This window comes from Camellia sinensis, chromosome 11 (assembly GCF_055761805.1).
Source record: "Camellia sinensis isolate YWXY chromosome 11, ASM5576180v1, whole genome shotgun sequence".
NCBI classification, from domain to species: Eukaryota; Viridiplantae; Streptophyta; class Magnoliopsida; order Ericales; family Theaceae; genus Camellia; species Camellia sinensis.
The window spans coordinates 142909361-142930453 of NC_138971.1; the positions used below are offsets into that span (position 1 = coordinate 142909361).

Here is a 21093-nt window from a genome sequence, read left to right on the forward strand (position 1 = left end):
ATGTAACCGAGGTAATGCATTGAGAAGAAACTTATAAAGATGCAATAAATATATTAAATAAAATTTCAATTTCAAAATAAATTTTCTGTTAAAATACTAAATAGCAATTCGTGAAACACAAAATCAAGTGTATTAATTGAGAGTCCCTTAAATTAAAAGTACTATATAAGAGTCTCTCCTACTTCCCATACTAGCCAAGAGGGAAGAACAAAAAAAAACAAATCCAGAAATAGAGAATTGAAAATGGCATCCTTTTTTGGTAGTTGTTCCATGCTAGTTTCTCTTGTATTCATGTTCATGTTGATTGGTCCCTCCTTTGCTAAACAACATACTAAGCTCAAGCAAATATGTTCTAAGACTATTGATCAGCATGAGTGCATAAAGCTTATGAAATCTGATTGGCGTGCTTCAGTTGCTGATATTCGTGGCCTAACTGAGATTGCAATTGACTTAGCATCCTCTAAGGCTAGGGACATTCTTGGGGTTCTTAATTCTCGTTATGATAACAGATATGATGCATGGAAGGACAGATACAACTCATTCACAGACCGATATGGCTCGTGTTACAAAAATTATCAGGATGCCATTAGAGACCTTGAGCAAACCAAGAAACTCTTCTATGATGGTGACTATAAGCGCATAGCAGTTAAAGTAAATGATGTTAAGGAAGAAGTTCGTGATTGCAAAAATCAATTTGAAAATTCAGTAAATTACTCATCTGACCACAGAAGATGGAATAAGGAATTTGAAATTCTTTGCGATGTAATCAAGGTTTCTTCTAAGTCATTATATGACGATTCATATTCTTCATTTACCCGGCTTCCATGAATCCAAGACTTGGCAATCCTAAAAGGAATCGAGTATGAACTTGGAGCTTGAAATCATGGCTGTAGGTGAAATGTTTTGCACCTTTAGCAGTGGAGGTTTTTTTTTTTTTTTCAATTGAGTTTGAAATGGATTTGAGAAGATTGAATCATATGGTACTAGTATTGAACTCAATTAATTAGGGTGTTGGCTATCATGATGAACTAATGAATCAAAGTTTTTATAAATATTAAATTATTAGATAACATTTTTTAATTAAAAGTTTATTTTAAAGACATTGCAAATATATAATTAGGTATACAAAATCACTCATGTAGTAGAACTTAAATTATATACGTGTTGAAAAATAACCTACTTAATGTTAGAGTGGGTTTCTTAAAATATAAAAAATTGATATTGTAACATGCTAAAATTCAATTTTGCTATGATTGAAATAGCATAATCTATTAGAGATGGTCTAATTTACCAATTTTCACACCGTATTAGGATTAAAAATTAAAGTGGAAATTTGATGAGAGAAAGAAAATGAAAGAGAAAAAAAAAATAAGCTTCTATTTTATTTCTTTTTTCTTTTTTCTTTTTTTTTCTCCATAAATATTTTTTAAATCTTTAATTCAAACCTAACCTAATTTTGATTACTTTAGACCAGTATAGAAAGTGGGTTATAGCTCTCGTAAAAAAAAAAAAAAAAAAAATTTTGAAAAAGTGGGTTATAAAATTTGTTTTCTCTCTATTTCACTCCCCTCTAAACATATAATTAAGTAGAGAAGCTTATTACACTCCACCACTGTAACTATTGCCACCATCATCGTTGCTTTTAACAGATAGCAGATATTTTGCAGAGAGTAACAATATTTGTTTTTTATTATTCAGAAAGAATGAATTACAATTTACAGAAATGAGGATATTTATAACCTACACAAACTAACTCTGGTTCAAGCTAACTAATGCATAACAAACCAAGTAACTCTAGTTTATGCTGTAACTACCTGACTACTCTGTTAACTATCTAACTGATCTGTAACTGTCTAACAAGATCTGTAACTATCTAACTGAAGCAATGATGTAGCTGTGATGTAGCTGTAGTCACAGCTGTTGCAGGTGCTGATGAGGAGCTGGAGCAGCTTGATCAGGACTAGAAGCTTCTTGATCATGACTAGACTCTTTAACAGGCCCCCTCAAGCTGAGAGGGATGAAAGATCCCAGAAGCTTGTTCTGCAGATACAAAAACCGAGAAGAGGGAAGAGGTTTGGTGAATAAATCAGCAAGCTGATCCATGGAAGAAACATGATGAATAAGAAGTTTCTTGGCTGCAACTCTTTCGCGAACATAATGATAATCAACTTCAATATGTTTAGATCTGGCATGAAACACAGGATTGCTGGATAAGGAAATTGCAGATAGATTATCACACCAAAGCATGGGAGCTGGAACTGTGATATGAAGATCTGACAGTAGCATGCCAAGCCAGCTTAATTCAGCAGCAGTTTGAGCAAGGGCTCTATACTCAGCCTCAGTGGAAGATCTTGACACGGTAGGTTGCTTCTTAGCGGACCAAGAAATCAAATTAGGACCTAAAAACACACAATAACCAGTAGTTGAGCGGCGGTCAAGAGAACAGCCTGCCCAATCTGAGTCAGAAAAGGCATGTAAGGTAAGAGGACCAGGAGTAAAATGGAGACCTTGATGAAGAGTGCCTTTCAGATATCGGAGAATTCTTTTTACCAAAGCAAAATGACTAGTAAGAGGGGATTAAAGAAATTGACATGCATGATTAACAGCAAAAGTGAGGTCAGGACGCGTAATAGTAAGATATTGTAATGCACCAACAAGACTACGATAGAGAGAAGGCTGAGAAAAGGGTAAATCATCAACTGAATCAGTACAAGTTTTGAGAGGCAAAGGGGAAGGAGAAGATTTGCAGTTTGTCATACCAGCTTTAACCAAAATGTCAGTAGCATACTTTCTTTGAGATAAAAAATATCCTGAGGAAGAAGTAGTAACTGAGATTCCTAAAAAATAATTGATCAGCCCCAATTCTTTCATAGAAAAGGTAGAATGCATCTGAGTAATGAGAGTGGAAATATAGGAAGAATCACTTCCTGTAAGTAAAATGTCATCAACATAGATTAAAAGAATAGTGATAGAGTGAGAAGTCTTTTTAACAAATAGAGAGGAATCACAATGACTAGCCTTAAAACCTTGAGTAAGAAGAAAAGAGGAAAAAGTAGAGAACCAGGCCCTAGGTGCTTGCTTGAGGCCATACAAGGCTTTATTGAGTTTGCAAACTAGGGAAGTTTGTTTGGATCAACAAAACCAATAGGTTGATGCATATACACTTCCTCCTCTAAAATACCATGAAGAAAGGCATTGGAAATGTCCAGCTGTTTAATAGACCATTGAAAATGAAGAGCCAAACAGAGGAGAATTCTGATAGTAGGTTGTTTGGCAACGGGACTAAATGTTGAATACCATGATGCTTTAAGAAATCATGAAACTTGGTGCTAAGAAATTCACCACCATTGTCACTTCTTAACACTTGTAATTGAGTAAAGAATTGTGTTTCAACAAATGCTTTAAATTCCACAAACTTATGAAAAACTTCACTTTTATAATGGAGAGGGAACAACCATGTAAACTTGCTATAGTCATCAATGAACAACACATAATACTTGTAGGAAGAAACAGAGGAAGTAAATGGTCCCCATACATCAGAGTGAATAAGAGCTAATGGCTTATTAACTGTAGAATTGGACAAGCTAAAAGGAAGTCTATGACTTTTGGAAACACAACAATGAGAGCACATTTTATTATCAATACCAGATGTAACATTTACAGATGAAGAAGGTAACAAATGATGTGTAATAATGTGCTGAAGTTTCCTTGAAGAAGGATGGCCTAATCTAAAATGCCAATGAGAAGAGTTAACAGTGGACTGGAAACAAGCTGGTGATACAGATGCAGAAAATGGAGCAGCACTAGGGAGATGATAAAGACCATGGGAATGAAGACCTTTATATAGCACCTTCTTGGTACTCTTGTCCTGTATAATGAACATATCTTTGTCAAAAGTAATAGTGCAATGATTATCAGAAATAAGCTGATGAACAGAAATTAAGTTGGAAGATATGGAAGGTACATGAAGCATGTTTGAGAGATGGAAAGGAAAAGAAGGAGTGGGGAGAAGACCTTGACCAGTGTGATGAATAGGTAAGGCAGTTCCATCACCAACAGTAACCTGATCATGTCCATGATATGGTTGATAGGAAGATAGATTGTTCAAGTCATTTGTGATATGACTAGTAGCTGCAGAATCAAGAAACCAGTTGGTAGAAGCACTGTCAGCAGGAGAACTAGTAGCAACCTGATTTGTATTGGTAATATAGGCTTGATGAGTTTGAGGCCTTGAAGAGTGGAAAGAAGATGTGTCCAATCTGTACCAACACTCTAATGCTGAGTGATTCAATTTTCCACAGATCTGACAAATCACTTGAGAAGAATGAGAATGAGGATGAGAAGTAGCAGAGTGTGCAGTAGAACCAGTAGAACTTGAATGATAGAACTGAGGTCCTGTGTAACCTTGGCCTGTATGACCTGAAGTAGAAGATCTGCCTTTTCCTCGAAATATAGCATTGCTAGAACTAGAATTTCCTTTGAAGAATCTGCTACCAGGTCTTCCTCCTCCTCGACCTCTGTAAGAACCACCTCTAAAGCCACCTCTAGAAGAAGTGCTGGAAACATGATAAGCAAAAGGTAGTTCTGAAGCAAGAGCTTGCTTAGATGCAGCTTCAACATGAATGGATTCAGAATTTAATAGGGAACAGAGCTCTCCAATGGATATAGTTTCAACTTTAGTTCTGATTGCTGTTTTGAATGCATTATATTCATCAGGCAATCCATTAAGAATTAGGAGAACCAGATCCTCATCATCAACAGGTGATGCAGCTAAAGCCAATTGATCAGCAATAGACTTGATCTGCATCAAGTAAGTATCCATTGTGTGGCCTTTTTTTACAATTTGACTAAGTTTATTCTTCAACTGGTGAATATGTGATCGTGACAAAGAGGTGAACCGTTTGAGAAGAACACTCCACACTTCATGGCTTGTGGAACAATGTAACACAGATGTGAAGATAGATGGTGAGAGAGTTGCAGTTAAGCAACTGAGAAGATGAGAGTCTATCAAAATCCAATTTGTATAAACTGGATTCTGAACCTCATGATTGTGTGCATCAACAATAGTGGATGAAGGACATTCTTGTGTACCATCAACAAAACTGAGAAGCTGAGTAGCTTTCAGAATATTGTGAACTTGATTCTTCCAGATAATAAAATTTGTGGCATCAAGTTTGACAGTGACAAAGGCATTCAGATTTGTAATGAGTAGTGCAAGATTTGGAGGTATAGAAGATGAAGAAGAAGATACAGCAGGGGAGGACAGATTCAGAGATGGCAGGGAAGATACCATTGATGAATCCTCAAGCACTAATGCTCGCAAGAGATAATGGCTCTGATACCATAACAGATAGCAGATATTTTGCAGAGAGTAACAATATTTGTTTTTTATTATTCAGAAAGAATGAATTACAATTTACAGAAATGAGGATATTTATAACCTACACAAACTAACTCTGGTTCAAGCTAACTAATGCATAACAAACCAAGTAACTCTAGTTTATGCTGTAACTACCTGACTACTCTGTTAACTATCTAACTGATCTATAACTGTCTAACAAGATCTGTAACTATCTAACTGAAGCAATGATGTAGCTGTGATGTAGCTGTAGTCACAGCTGTTGCAGGTGCTGATGAAGAGCTGGAGCAGCTTGATCAGGACTAGAAGCTTCTTGATCATGACTAGACTCTTTAACAGCTTTTACTTTTAAAAAAAAAATGAATTTTTAATATGATAGACATATAGATTGGTATCTAAAAAATTAAAAAAAAAATACATAAAATATTAAAAAAATTTACTAATTTACTAAAAAAAAATTCAAAAATAAAAAACTCGATTTTCAAAAAATTAGAAAAAATTAGGTGATTATTTTCCCTAGGGTTCCCTTTGATTAGAAAGAAAATTTGGTTGAAAGTGAAAGTGAGAAAAAATGAAATTAAAAAAAAATAGAAAAGAAAATATATTTTCTTATAAATATTTGACTAAGATGAAAATTTTGTAAGAATAATATAGAAAAATTTAAGAGTTCAGTTATAGATAACTTACACATTCAATTTTTCTTAGGTTTTTTTTACAAGAAATTAAAAATTAATTATAATGTTAATATGAATTATATAAAAAATTAATCTTCTTTTATTTTTCACCACTTTCAAACTAAAGAAATTCATAATTGTATTTTATTTTTTTTCTCTTTCCCTTACTTTCTACCTATTTCATTCTATCATGTGTCAATAATTTTTTTTTTCGGAAGTTTAAATTGAACGAGTAAAAATCCTAAACGATGAAGGAAAAGTTATAAGCTCATAAATTATAATTTTTTTATTTCATTCTATTATGTGCCAATAAACTCATAAAAAAAATTTCCTATTGTGGTAAAAGAAAAGTTATGTTGTGCACTACTAAACGATGCATAATATATACAACTTATTACAAAATATGTAATTTTATTACAAAAATACATAATATCAATCATAAAATATGTAATCTGATCATAAATTGATAAATTTTTACAACTTAAACCATAAAATTTTAAACATTTTATTATATCAATTTGTGATAAGATTATGCATTTTATAATTAATGATACATAATTTTATGATAAAATTATAATTTTTTTATAATAGCATGAATTTGGTATGCACCCGAAGGATCTCCCGTAACCAAAAAACCAAAAAGTTTGTGACATCACTCTCATTATTTTTTGTACGAAAAAATTGGTCATAAATCCAATTTATAGAAGGTATAAAACATTAGATCCAGTGAATATTTTTTATTAGTGAGAGGTTCATCCTTTGTGAAATAGTTTGGTAAGAAATCATTTTATTTGTTTTAAAAGAAATTTTGTTTCCAATTTTACCTCTTAATTTATTTGTTGACTTTTGTTGACTATTTGTTCAAATTTTTTCTTATCTGTTCAAATTTTTTCCTATCCATTCAAATTTGTTCCCTATCTGTTCAATTTGTCCCCTATCTATTCAATTTTTTTAACTATCTGTTCAATTTTCCCTACTATTCAATTTTTTACTATTTGTTGAATTTTACTACTTGATCTGATGAATTTTTACTACTATCTTGTAACGCCCTCAAAAAAGTACATAAATCAATCATTCACAAGATCTATAGACATAATAGAAATGTTATATTTTCATTCATCAAAGTTAAATATTGCAAGAGATATTACATGCATTACACTTTCACAAATGATCATCCTGAAGCTATAGCATGTAACTCTGAAGGTTAACAATAGAATAAGTACCCTACGGGGTTACATCTTTCTAAGATTTTACTTGGTTACAACAAAAGAAGAGTCCTAGCTCTATTCATATAAAGCCCTTGGCTTGAATAAACATTCAGCACAAAAACAAAATCACAAAAGTGGAGCCTTCAGCCCCTAAGCCTCCCAAGCTATGCCTTTGGAGGCGGCATGTCACCTGTACTTGAAAATGGTTTCCCAAGTAGGGTGAGTCAAAGCCCAGTAGAGATATACTAAACAATATATGAGAATTAACTAAAATATCAGCATCAGATAAATGTACAACATTCTTAACCAATACATATTCTTTTCAAGGTCATTCAACATAGATAGCCAATATCTCAATTCATTTCTATTCTTCCATTCCGGGTAAATCAATTAACCAAATTCATTATTATCAAAGCAACCAATAGAAGATTACAACTCAGTGATTCACAATTCATTACATCCATCAATCCAACACTTCTATTTCTTGCCATTTTGCGGAACCACGTCCGAGGGAATCGGCACCCATAAATATATAAGATTTCGGGATTTTCACCCTGGACATTCCGACCAACTTAATTATCAATGGAGTCCATCCCCTATCTCATTCCAAACAATGGAGTACATCCCCTATCTCCTCACAAACAAAGATATATATACAACGTATTTAAACACTTTATCATATACACTGACCAATCAAAACACATATTTAATGGTTTAATCAAACCGTCATATTCAATGACATAATTCAATTGATTAGTTTCAATCATCCTAATCCTCATACAGTTTCTACAACAATCATAGCTATCCTCCACCGATAGTCCAAAATAGATATATCTAAACAAATAAAAAAATCTATCAATAGATAATTTATCAAATTCCATAGGTGTGTGATTTATCAAACCAAACTACACCATTCAATCACATTTCCCCCAATTTCATAATTCCCAAACTAATTTTATTATTTACATAAATAGTTATTTCAACTCAACTTAGGGAAAAATTTTCCCTTTTTCCAAAATATCAACCCATAGGTCCAAATCTCATCAGTTCAACAATAAAGAACCTCATACACAAACCCCCAAGGTTACTTTGTAAATCAACATGAAAAATCCCCTTTAGTTTAGAACCCAAACCTTAACTTTTACCAAAATCTTCCCAAACCTCACAATTTATACAAAATGACAAATATCTAGGTTAAAGCTCATATTAAAGAGTAGAATATCCCTACCTCAAGCTTAGATAAGAGAGAAGAGAGAAAGGTCAAAATTTGATGGTGACAAAACCATGTTTTGCCCTGATCAAAACGAAGCTCTTCACAAGCTCTACACTTTATCTCAAATGAGCAAGGTGAAAAGATCAATCTAGGTGAGTAGATCTAGAGATTTAAGTGAAAAAGTTTGGGTTTTAGAGAGAAAAGAGAGAGATCACGGTTTAAGAGGAAAAAGGGAAGGAAAATCATGGGAGAAAAAAATGGTTTGGGCCTATTTATAGAAGTGAGGAAAAGCCCTAAGGTCAAATAAAATAATAGGCCCAAAAACCCCCTTAGATAGGGTCCATTCGGACCTCAAAAATCTAAAAAAAAACACACAGGGGTCGACCCTTCAGGCATGGGGATCGACCCTTTAGGTAGAAAAGATAATCTGCACAAGCAAGGGGGGTCGACCCTTAAACAGGATAGGGTCGACCCTATTTTCTAGCAACTAACACATAGACATAAGAGGGTTGACCCCCTCAAGTTTGGTGTCTACCCTATTTTCCAGCAACTAACACACAAACATAAGAGGGTCGACCCTCTCCAATTTGGTGTCTACCCTATTTTCCAGTAACACTTCCCGAAACTTCACCAACAGGTAAGGGTCGACCCTTAGAAAGGCTGGTGTCGACCTTAGAATAGAATTTCTAAGTCTCCAAGGAACTTTTGATAAGAATAAGTGTGAACAACCAAACCCAACAAGTTTAAATCAGATTATACTCCTCTAAAACTAACGTACAACAACACCAAAGATTTCCAAAACAAAAATAAAGGATTCGAATACACTTCCCCAAAAGCTTTGAAAGATACAAGTGCTACATATCTATTCAAAAAATTTCTATACAAATTTTCTACCTAAACTTTTTAACTATTAATTTCTTTTTATTTTTTTTATTTTTTTTTTTCATTTGTCTGCTGAAATTCTTATTTATCCAATTTTTTTCTTATTTTTTTTTATTTTTTTACTGTATGTTCAATTTATCAAACATATTTTTTTTTTTATTTCAACATATCTATTCAATTTTTTGAATATATCAGAACATTTTATCTATTAAAATATCAGATCAATTTTAAACAAATCAGAGCCACATGAGGTCCCTTATCTGTTTAAATCTAACTGTTATAATCCCTATCTGGTGCAATTTGTTTGTCATTATCATCAACAACAACAATAATAATAATAATCAACAACTAAAAAAAATTGGTATCTGTTCACCAGATCTACCATAACAACAACAACAATAATAATCAACAAAAAAAGAAGAAGAAAAAAAAAAGAGATCTAGAAGAGAAAGAGAGAGAGAGAGAGAGAGAGAGAGAGAGAGAGAGAGAGAGAGAGAAGAGATCATTGTGACGACCCTAGAACGTATAATATCTAGTATTTAATTAATTAAGGAGATTTGAATTTTAATTACCCATTATTCTTGATTTAATTTGGGGTTTATAAGAATTATTCAATCTAATTTGTATATGATTTGGTTGATGATTTATTTTGGAATTAAAAATTGTGTTAGGTTTTTATTCTTGGCAACCCCGTTTGACAAAACTCCTTTAAGTTGTATTTGTTTTTGCACTTTTTATTTCAGTGAGGCTATGAGTGTTTAGATGAGAATCCAACCCGAATTGTGCCTTGCAGAGAAGTTTGTGATGTTAATATTTTCAAGATTGCCACTTCGCTGATTATGACGGGGATCGAGCTGCCCGATCAGCTCACAGGGGTCCAGGGGGCAGCACCCTCGAAGCAAAATATAAAAATGCATTCAAAGTTGCTTGTCCGCTCGAGCGGAGAATGCTGGATTTCAGAAGTTTGTTCGCCTGCAAAAATACTGGATGTTGTTTTTTCCCGCTCAAGCGAAACTTTCCGCGCTCGAGCGTAGGTCCGCTCGAGCGGCCAATCCAACGCTCGAGCGAAGATCGCGAGACAGTTTTCTATAAATACGTGTTTCAATCCAAATCTAGGATTACTTCTCTAGATCTTGTTTTTGGGTTCTAGGGTTCATATTTGGGAATATTTTGCTAGCTTTCTTTGATGTTTTGATTGAGTATTCAATTCATGGTTTAAAGAGTATACATCAAAGGATTATTTGTTTGTTCTACACAAAAGAAAGAGTTGTTCTTCGGTGGATTCTGAAGGATTCAAGCCTGAAGCTTTGGTGGATTCCGGAGTGGCTCATCGTCAAGACAATTCCGAGGTGAAGACGGGGTTGGAAGAGGCACATAGAGGTTGGTTCAATTCGGGCGTGGATTCGCTAGGTAATTGAGAGTATACCTGTGTAATTCCTTTATATCTTCTTAGTGGATTGTTTTGTGGTTGTTGCCGTGATTTTTTTATCACAATTGGAGGTGTCCAATTGTGGTTTTTCCACGTAAAATCGTTGTGTCGATCTGTCTTGATTGTTTGATTGGGATTGTTATATACTGCTTAAAATTGATACATAATCACAAATCAACATCTAGGGAATTTCTAGATTTTTCAAATTGAAACCCTAAATGGCGTAAGAAAGTACAATTTGTGAATTGAATTATTTTAATTCGAGTATCAGACCATATAGGAGTTTAATAGATACTCTATTCAGATTTATAAAATTGAGATTTGATTAATTATGTCTGAATTGGAGTTAATTAAGTTATGAGGATTGAGAATTAAGATTATTAAGAATTAAATTTATTTATGAGATGTTCAATTGAATATGTAATTTATTGACAGAAATCTTGAGTTGATCTGAAATTGAAGGCCTTAATGATATGAGAAGCCAAAATTGATGATGAAAATAAGTTTAATTTCATATTTGGAGCCTTCTGAAAGTTTGATTAAAAATCTAGAATAGAATGCCCATTCTAGCTTTGCATTCTCTTTCCCTTGTTTGGTATGCCTTAACAAAATGTGGGAATACTTGTTTTTTCTTCCAACCTAAGGAATAATCATTCCATTTCATCATGGAATTACCATAATTATTTTTTTGTCGGCACTTAAAAAAAATTATTATTTAGGTACTACCAACATTCTGTTCTCCTACCACCGTATCGCCATTGCCACTGCCATTATATTGCTACCATAACCATCACTACCACCACCACCACCACCACCATAGTCATAGCCACAACCACCACACCACCATATTACCATTACTATACTACCGATGTCGCCACTACTACTATCACCACTACAGTTGGCCGCTACAACCGTCGTCACCGTCACCGTCACCACTACCGCCACTACCACCACCATCGCAACGACAACACCACCTTACTACCATCACTAAGGCCACAACAATCTACTACCGCTATCCTACTATCATTTCTATCACCACTACAGATGCCATCACTATTGCCATCGCTGCTACCACCACCACTACTATAACTCACACCATCACTTTCACAACTATTAATATTATCATGATCTATATAAAATTTTAATTTATTTGTTACTAGCTTATTACAAAAATAAATAAATAAATATTTATTCCATTTCATGAGTTTAATAGGTATAACCAAACATGAGAATGAGAATTATCATCTTATTCATATGTCATTCCATATTGGCAACCAACCAATCTAATGAGAATGGACATTCCATTCCATTCAACCTTATATTCCATTTTTACTTTTATTCCATTCCCACTTCATTTCATTCTATCGTACCAAACATGCTAATTCTTAAAGTAGAAAAGAGAAACCTCAAATACGGAGGGTCTTGGACAGAACTTATGCAAGCTTATTTATATTGCTCGAGATATAAATGGATGTGCAGATCAAATAGCTAAGTAGGTCATTCAATGAGACGCGCAGCTGAAAATAGTTAAGGTGTCGTCATCTCATTTGAAACAACTCCTTGTTCAAGAGCCTCCAGATTGGAGAGTTTTTTAGTTCTTCCTTAGCTTAGGCCTCTATCTTACATAAGAAGAAATATATATATATATATATATATATATATATATTCTTAAAGTAGAAAACAAAATCTAAAAAAAAGGGGAAAAATAATAGACTTGTCCTATTCACACTACAACATTATGTTGATACCATCCCTGAGATCAGAGCTCAAATAAATACTAGACTTGCTATTACTGTGAAAAGCAAAATGAGCCCTATTTTGTCAAAAGTTCCAAATTTCTCAACATGAACATAATATAATTCTTTCTTATTCTTCTTCTTTTTTTTTTCTTTTTTGTTAGCAGCTCTATTTTTAAAAGTAGTCCCATTTTGAAAAAAGGTTCCAAACTCTCAAAATATTAGCATAATATAATTCTTTTCTATTAGCAATTTTATTTTTTTAGAAGGTTTACTTAAAAAAGGCTCCCATCCCACCCAAAAAAGGACATAGTAATAATTTTTTAATGATTGTTGTTTTGTAAAAATTTTAATTTATTTTTTACGACAAGTAATCTCGCCAGGGCAAGACCATGGTGAATCTAAAGTAAATCTTAAATACCTATAATCACTCGCAAACAATATATACTGGTTAAGTCCCTAATGAGAATTGAATCCAAATTGTCCAGATTTAGGATCAGGAGTCACTGCTGTGCGGTTTGTAGGGGTGAGCATGGTCCGGATTGGACCGGATTGGGATAAAACTAAGACCAATCCGTTATCTACAGTTCTTGAAAAATTGGAACCAATCCAATCCGTTTAAATCATGGAACCAATCCGAACCAATCCATTTAAATACGGATTGGATCGGTTTAGGACCACAAATTCACATAATTAAATAACAAAAAAATATATATAACACTTTAATTTCATAAAAATATAAACATAGCGCTATATTAGTTCCACAATAGCAACATATATTTCTATAATAGTGACATACTGTTCTAGAATTTAAACAACCATAAGAAAACTAGTTTCACCATAAATATTTAGACCATTACAAATTAAAATTAAAAACTAACAAACAAAAGTAATAAAAGAAGATGTTATACGGTTTTAGGTTTGAGTTTAGATTTTATATAGAATAAGAGAAGATACTATGGGGGAGGATATATAATAAAAATATATACTATTTGTATACAGTCCGGATCGGTTCAAATCCGAAACCATGGGGTTCAATCCGGAACCAATCCGTGTACTACGGATTTTTAAATCTTCAATCCGGAACCGAACCGCGGATTCAAAAAATCAATCCAAACCTATCGGATTGGACTGGACTGGATCGGATTACGGATTTCACGGATTCCTTGCTCACCCCTAGCGGTTTGCACATCAGTGACTATTGTGCGGCTCATGGGAATTATTTCGGATTTTATTTTTATCATTTGAACCGTACAATTTTTATAGAACATTGAGTAGAACATACCTGTCAAAAATAAAGTTGATCGGATATTGATAGCCCTTCATCAATTCACATTTGTATTTATTTTAATACTTTAAATCACAATTGTTATTTATTTTTGTATATACAAATGTGAGTGAATGAAAAGGTTAACAATATCCGATTAATTTGATTGTTTGGAGGTATGTTCTACTCGATGTACTTTAAAATGTGAACGATTCGGATCATCAAAATAAGCCCCAAAATGAGCCCATTTGACTGCACAACAATGGCTGCTATGCAAGGGGCACAGCAGCCACCGCAAGTCCCTAGATTTATAGTTCATTCCAATCCAACTCCTTCACAACTATGCTACCTATGGAAGTCAATAAATTTTATTTTTATGTATTGCAATCCAAAATATTTCGCTTTAGACCTAAATGTTCAAGCATCAAGTTCAAACATCAGACTTTATAAGAAATGTGTCATCTACCAAATTAATCTTTGGTTTCAAAAACATGTGTTTTTCTATTTTTTTTATATGCACTACTACAAAAATAGTTAAAGATCACACTTTGAAAAAAATATATATCTCACCTTTATTGGAAGTGTGATAAAAAAAAATTAAATTGATATTTTTATCACTTAATTTGATTGAGTGTGATAATATTTATTTTTTATTTCACTTTTCAATTAAGTATGATTATATATATATATATATATATATATTAATCACACTTTCTAATTAAAATGTAATTATATATACACTATTACTTTTCAATCACACTTTTTAAATAAGTGTGATTATAAATATATTTTTTAATCACACATTTTAATTAAAGTGTGATCATTGATATATTTTTTAATCACACATTCTAATTAAAGTGTAATTATATATACACTACTACTTTTTAATCACACTTTTTAAATGAGTGTGATTATATATATATTTTTTAATCACACATTCTAATTAAAATGTGATTATTTATATATTTTTTAATCACACGTTCTAATTAAAGTGTGATTATATATATATTACTACTTTTTAATCACACTCCCTAAATAGGTGTGATTGTATAAAATATTTCAATTTGATTTTTATATAAAATATACAATTCCCAAATTCACGCCTCTATTCTACACCTATGAAGGACAGAGGACGACTCTTTCTATTCCCAACAAGATTGAATTTCACAAACACACGGGTCTCTTCTCCTCACTACAACAAAATTGGGATTTCACGGATTCACATTAACGACATACAGTAAATGCAAGCCGTGGTAAAAGAAAATATCTCACTTTTAATGTAAGTGTGATAAAAAAAAAATTGATTGATATTTTAATCACACTTGATTTGATTGAGTGTGATAACATTTTTTTTAATGTCACTTTTTAATTAAGTATGATTATATATCTATTTTTTAATCATACCTTTTAATTATCATGTGATTATATTTATTTTTATATCACTTCCAATTAAGTGTCATTATATATAATATTTATTTTTAATCATACTTTTTAAATCAGTGTGATTATATATATTTTAATCGCATTCCCTAAATAGGTGTGATTGTATAAAATATATCGATTTCATTTTATTTTAATCACACTTTTTAGATAAGTGTGATTATATATATATTTTAATCACACTCTCTAAATAGGTGTGATTGTATAAAATATTTCAATTTCATTTTTATATAAAATCCGATTCCCAAGTTGGCGCCTATTCTGTACCACTATTGAGAGCAAATGACTCTCGCCTTTCCCAACAAGATTGAATCTCTTCTCCTTGCTAAAACGATGCCCTTCATTTTCTTCATCACAGCTCCGAACCACCATTGAAGTTACTCACTCAAACCACCATTGAAGTTTGTCTTTTGACATAAAAAATCTCTTGAAATTTCTGGTGAGTCCTCTATTTTTTATGCCCCTTTTGTGTGTATTTCTATTGGTATAGTAGAATCACAAATTTTGCAAATTTTTCTTCACTGTATGTGTATTTATCCTCTTGTGGTATTGGATATGGATGTGTATTGTATTTGATTGGCCTTTTAACTTCTTGGGTGTATATTCTGTCATTGTATTTGTATGTATGCTAAGGATGTGCATTTGGTTGGCCTTCTATCTATTTTGGAATTTTCTTTTCTGTTCTGCAAGATGGTATTTTGTTCCCATCGGTTCTTAATTATAGAAACTTGCTATGCTTGGATCATTTGAAAGTTGTTATCCTTTCCTTCTTGAACCATACGAATGATGATTGTCACTCTTTGCAACCAGTGGTTGAGTGCCAAAATAGTGAAACTCATTACTCTATTGGCCTCTGTTAAGTGTCATTATATATATTTATTTTATAAATTTTCCTTTTCACCAAAGTAAAATTAAAATAAAAAAGGTTTGTTGTATCAACTTATCCATGTCATTTGTATCAGTGGGTGTCCTGTGTCCAAGCACATGCAGCATTGCATTTAACATTGAAGTTCCAGATTAGCTGGTCAGACTAGTGAACCAGAAATTCCCATTCAAATTGGATGTGTTTTACATGGCTAAAAAGGGTAGACAGAGTCATGTTTTTCTTTCTCTATTTTTTTCTAGTTTGGAAGGTAATAAGTTCTGAATGTTAATTTTTGCAAACACGACCAATATCACTACTCCTAGTACTAGCAGAACAGGGCTTAGTTGAGTTAAGTAAGTTATGCTACTACTATTTTTATTCATCAGCACTAAAAATGTAAAAAAGACAACCATTCATAAAGGCCATGACAGAAAATAAATAAATAAATAAATAAAAACTTAGGAAACTCATAAAAATAAGAGTATGGTACAATAAATGCATCTTCCAATGTGATCTTAAGCTAGATATTGCACAAGAGAGGGAGCTCACTTTGTATAAATAGAATGCAATTCCCAGAAACACAACATAGGGAGCTCACTTGTCAAAGTGAGAATTGCATTATGGACCAAAGCATCATACACAGGATTGCCCTTCTCAATGAATGACATTATGTAAAATATTGATGTATATTATTGATTGATTTATTGATTGATGATTTATATTACAATGATTCATGATTCCTATATATAGAAGAGGGTGAGTGTGTAGTAGGTGAGTGTGTAGTAGGTGGTAGTGGTAGGTGTGTAGTAGGTGAATTTTAACAGCCCCCCGCAAACTCAAGGGGGATAGGAACGAACCAACTTGAGTTTGGAGAGAGTTACAAAACAAGAAAATACATAAAAATAAAAGAGGATAGGTGACACTGTATGGGCGTGTCAGACCATTGGTGAAGACACTGGATGGTGGTGTCATAACGTTGTAGAGGACACTGTATGGGGGTGTCATAACGTTGTAGAGGACACTGTATGGGGGTGTCATAACGGTGTAGAGGACACTGGATGGCGGTGTCAGACCGATGTAGAAGACAGTTTATGGGGTCATGTCGGACCGTTGTAGCAGACAATGTTGTGACAGTTGTTGTGACAGTTTACGGAGTCTTGCTGGACCCTTGTAGAAACTAACCGGAATCAATGTCGGGACAGTTTACAGAGTCTTGTCGGACCCATGAAGGAGCTAACCGGAATCAATGTCGGGACAGTTTACAGAGTCTTGTCGGACCCATGAAGGAGCTAACCGGAATCAATGTCGGGATAGTTTACAGAGTCTTGTCGGACCCCTAAAAAGTCGCACCCTCAAAAGGTGTGCCCAATCTTTCAAAAGGCGTGCCATCAAAAGGCGTGCCCAATCCATAAAAAGGCGTGCCAGATATGATGGCGAGGCACGTGAGTGCCTTGGCTGGCGCGCCCGTTTGTCGTCTGGCGTCAAGTGGCGCGCGATACGCGTGGCTGCCTCGGCTATTTAACCAAGACGGAGGCTAAGGCTGAGGCAGAAGCTGAGACAGAAAAACGGAGAGAAACCTCTGAAAAGTTCTTCGTTTTGCTGAGAAAGATACTCTGTAACACTCTGTTGCCCAGAAAAATGGCTTCTTTGTCCCGTAGTCTGCTCACTCTCTTTCCAGACCTCAACGAGTCCACAAGAGAAATAACTGGTGCGGTGGCCCCTGAACCTCAACCAAGCGCCCCAGGGTTTGCTCCGTTGAACTTTTCGATGCGGTCTGTGGAGCAAAAAATGGCAGGGCAAACAGATATTGAAGCCAATCAATATACACTGAAGTCATGTGTGGAGACCATGACTGCGGTCACAAACTTGTCGCACCGGCTGCAGAGTAGGACAAATGAGGTGCAACATTTAAACGCCCAACTGGCTCTGCTCCAATGCATGTATAAGGATGCGCGAGCAGAGATAAGTGTGCTAAAGGCGGAAAACAAGGAGCTGAAGCGGAAGGCCACTGTGATGTTTCGATTTGGAGGTCCGCCATATGCTGCAGTGGAGGAGCAAGGAGGAGGCAACGTGCTTGGTGGTCTAGGAAACACAGAGGCAACACCGTCAAGGGCCGTCCAAGACGGAGGCAAGAAGAAGAGGCCGACAGCAGAGTAGAGAAGAAAAAATGCCACTGTTGTGGTTGGTTGTTGTGGTGTGTTTTTTTTTTTTTTTTTGTGTAAAATTGTGCTCGGGGTGATCCCTGAGATGAATAAAATATTGGTTGTTGTGCAAATTTGAAATGTTTGAGGTTTTTTTTTTTGTTTTTTTTTTTTGGTGGGAAGAATAATAAGAATAATAAAAAAATAATAATAAGAAAAAGGTATTAATGGGAAAGCATGCGCTGGTGGGTGGAATAAAAAAAAATGGGTGGAATAAGGAATCATAAAGTGCATGTGGGGCGGTGGGTTGGAAATTATTTAAAAAAAAAAAAAAAGGGAGAGAGAAAGTGGGGGACAAAAGTGGATGTAAATAGTAAAAGAAAAAGAAAGGAAAGAAGCAAAAGGCAGCAATGGAGTATCTGGAGAAGAGAGAATGCGAGTATGATCTCAAGACTTCTGTAGACTTTTACAAGGAAGGGAGAGAGAGACAATGCCCGAGAGAGAGAGAGAGAGAGATGGGTTGAGAGAGAGAGAGATTCGGACGGCGCCACCATGGAGGAGCACGATCACAGGTTCTCGATCTTCAAGTCTAACCTACGCCGGGCTCGCCGCCACCAGCAGCTCAACCCCACGGCGGTCCACGGCGTCACTCAGTTCTCCGATCTGTCTCCGGCGGAGTTTCGCCAGCAACACCTCGGCTTGAGGAGCCCCTCAAGCTTCCATCCGACGCTAACAAGGCTCCAATCCTTCCGACAAATGATCTCCCGACAGATTTCGATTGGAGAGATCACGGAGCCGTCGCACCCGTAAAGAATCAGGGTTCTTGTGGATCATGCTGGTCGTTTAGTGCCACTGGGGCCTTGGAGGGTGCGAATTTCCTTGCAACAAGGAAGCTTGTGAGCCTTAGCGAGCAACAACTTGTGGATTGTGACCATGAGTGTGATCCAGAGGAAGCTGATTCTTGCGACTCTGGTTGCAATGGTGGGCTGATGAATAGTGCCTTTGAGTACACACTCAAAGCTGGTGGACTTATGCGAGAAGAGGACTCTCCTTACACCGGTACTGATCGTGGAACCTGCAAATTTGACAAGACCAAGATTGCTGCTTCAGTAGCTAACTTTAGTGTCATGGATACAAAGATCTGAACACACAGAGGATCTTGTTGGAAGATACAGCGGAGTGAAGGTATGTGTAGAGGTCCGGCGGGCGGCCAAGGCGAGACTGCCGCCCGCCGGTGAAGTAGAATGACTAGGTTGTTAACCTCGCTCTGATACCATGTAAAATATTGATGTATATTATTGATTGATTTATTGATTGATGATTTATATTACAATGATTCATGATTCCTATATATAGAAGAGGGTGAGTGTGTAGTAGGTGAGGAGTAGGTGAGGAGTAGGTGGAGAGTAGGTGAAGTAGGTGAGTGTGTAGTAGGTGGTAGTGGTAGGTGTGTAGTAGGTGAATTTTAACAATCTATAATTTATATCAGGTCAGTTTCTGTTCCAGGTGACTCTCAATTCTGGTTTGGTCCTGATGCAAGGGTTCTTTTTCTTTCTCTTTTCCTTTTTTTGATCTGTGTTGGAGTTTAAGTTGTTGGAGTTGGTAGTTGATTGAGGTGGTTGAGTTGTCAGTTTTGGTTACTGGTTTGGCTCTATGGCTGCTGCTGCTATTTATCAATTTGATTCTGTGGTTGTTGCTGCTACTATTTTTGGAAGTTTTAGTTTGCTTTCTTGTTTCTTTGGGGTATCAATTAAGAACAAAAATCAATCACATATCTTATAACTAACAAAACCAAAATTGCTATATGTACAACAACCTAGCCAAAACTATAAAATGCCATAACTACACAGCAGAAAACCTTCAGCAAGTAGCAAAGAAAGCACCATAAGCAAGACATCAAATGAATATATATATATATATATATATATATTTACACCTTCAAATCATTGATCCCCTCTCTCATGAATTGGTAAGTAGCTTAGACATTTTGTGTGGGTTTCTGTGACTTCTTTGAAACTATTGCATTCACACTCAAAGCGTTATTGCGCATCTCATGCAATTCTATCTTCCCTCCTATCGTTCTCTTCTTCCAACAACTTTTCATTTCCTCCCTGCACTTTTTTCAAAAGGATATCTGCTTCACAGCATGCCTCATCCATTGCTTTTCTCCTAAATCTTACTTCTATGACCCTCGTTCTAGCAATGAGGATTTAATGAGAGAGAATATTCATGTTTTAGGAGTGTGCAACCTTTACTTGAGCCTATGCAGGGAACATTGTTCATGCAACTTGCACAAGACCTCAACAACTGAATCTTTGTTATGAACTTCAGCATTGTGCATCATCACTGGTACAAACATGTGGCCCTCTGCATGCTAGTACTCATTTGGTTGCTATGTCAACGATGCAAAGCCTGCTACAAGAAAGGCATACCAGTTTTTGACACAGAAAACCATCAGCATATTGTAAAGTTCTATCCTATATATCATTGGAATGCTTGTTATTACCTCATAATATTTTGTTAGTGTGTTTTACGTGGGTCTATCGTTATTTAGAGGAGTTATTATTTTTATGGAGATTTTAACCTTGGCAAATGGTGTTTCGCCAAGTACTATACTTCCTTTTGAGATTGGTTGTGGAGATGTGTTGATGCAACTCCAAGTAATCATTGAGTTGTGGGTTTTAGGTTATCATGGTTGTCTACCTGTAGAACTACTGTGCATCAATTTTTTTTATTGATGGTTGGATTCAATTTGGTTCCCCTATAAACCAAATCATGACAGCAAAAAAGAAAATGGCATTGGGTTCCCTAAAACAGAACCAAAATGAATCCAGACATTTTTGGTTGTGCAATATATGAGAATGAAGGATATATTTTGT

General features: G+C 34.9%; 1 protein-coding gene and 1 pseudogene across 1 annotated transcript; both read left to right on the top strand.

Annotated features, from left to right (window-relative positions):
• Positions 1-243: 243 nt before the first annotated feature.
• LOC145802719 (pectinesterase inhibitor-like) lies at positions 244-828 on the top strand. The gene has a single exon (XM_082895482.1). It carries the CDS (start codon positions 244-246, stop codon positions 826-828), a length of 585 nt encoding a protein of 194 aa, XP_082751608.1.
• Positions 829-18748: 17920 nt separating this feature from the next.
• LOC114299140 (cysteine protease RD19A-like) lies at positions 18749-19528 on the top strand (annotated as a pseudogene).
• Positions 19529-21093: the final 1565 nt, after the last annotated feature.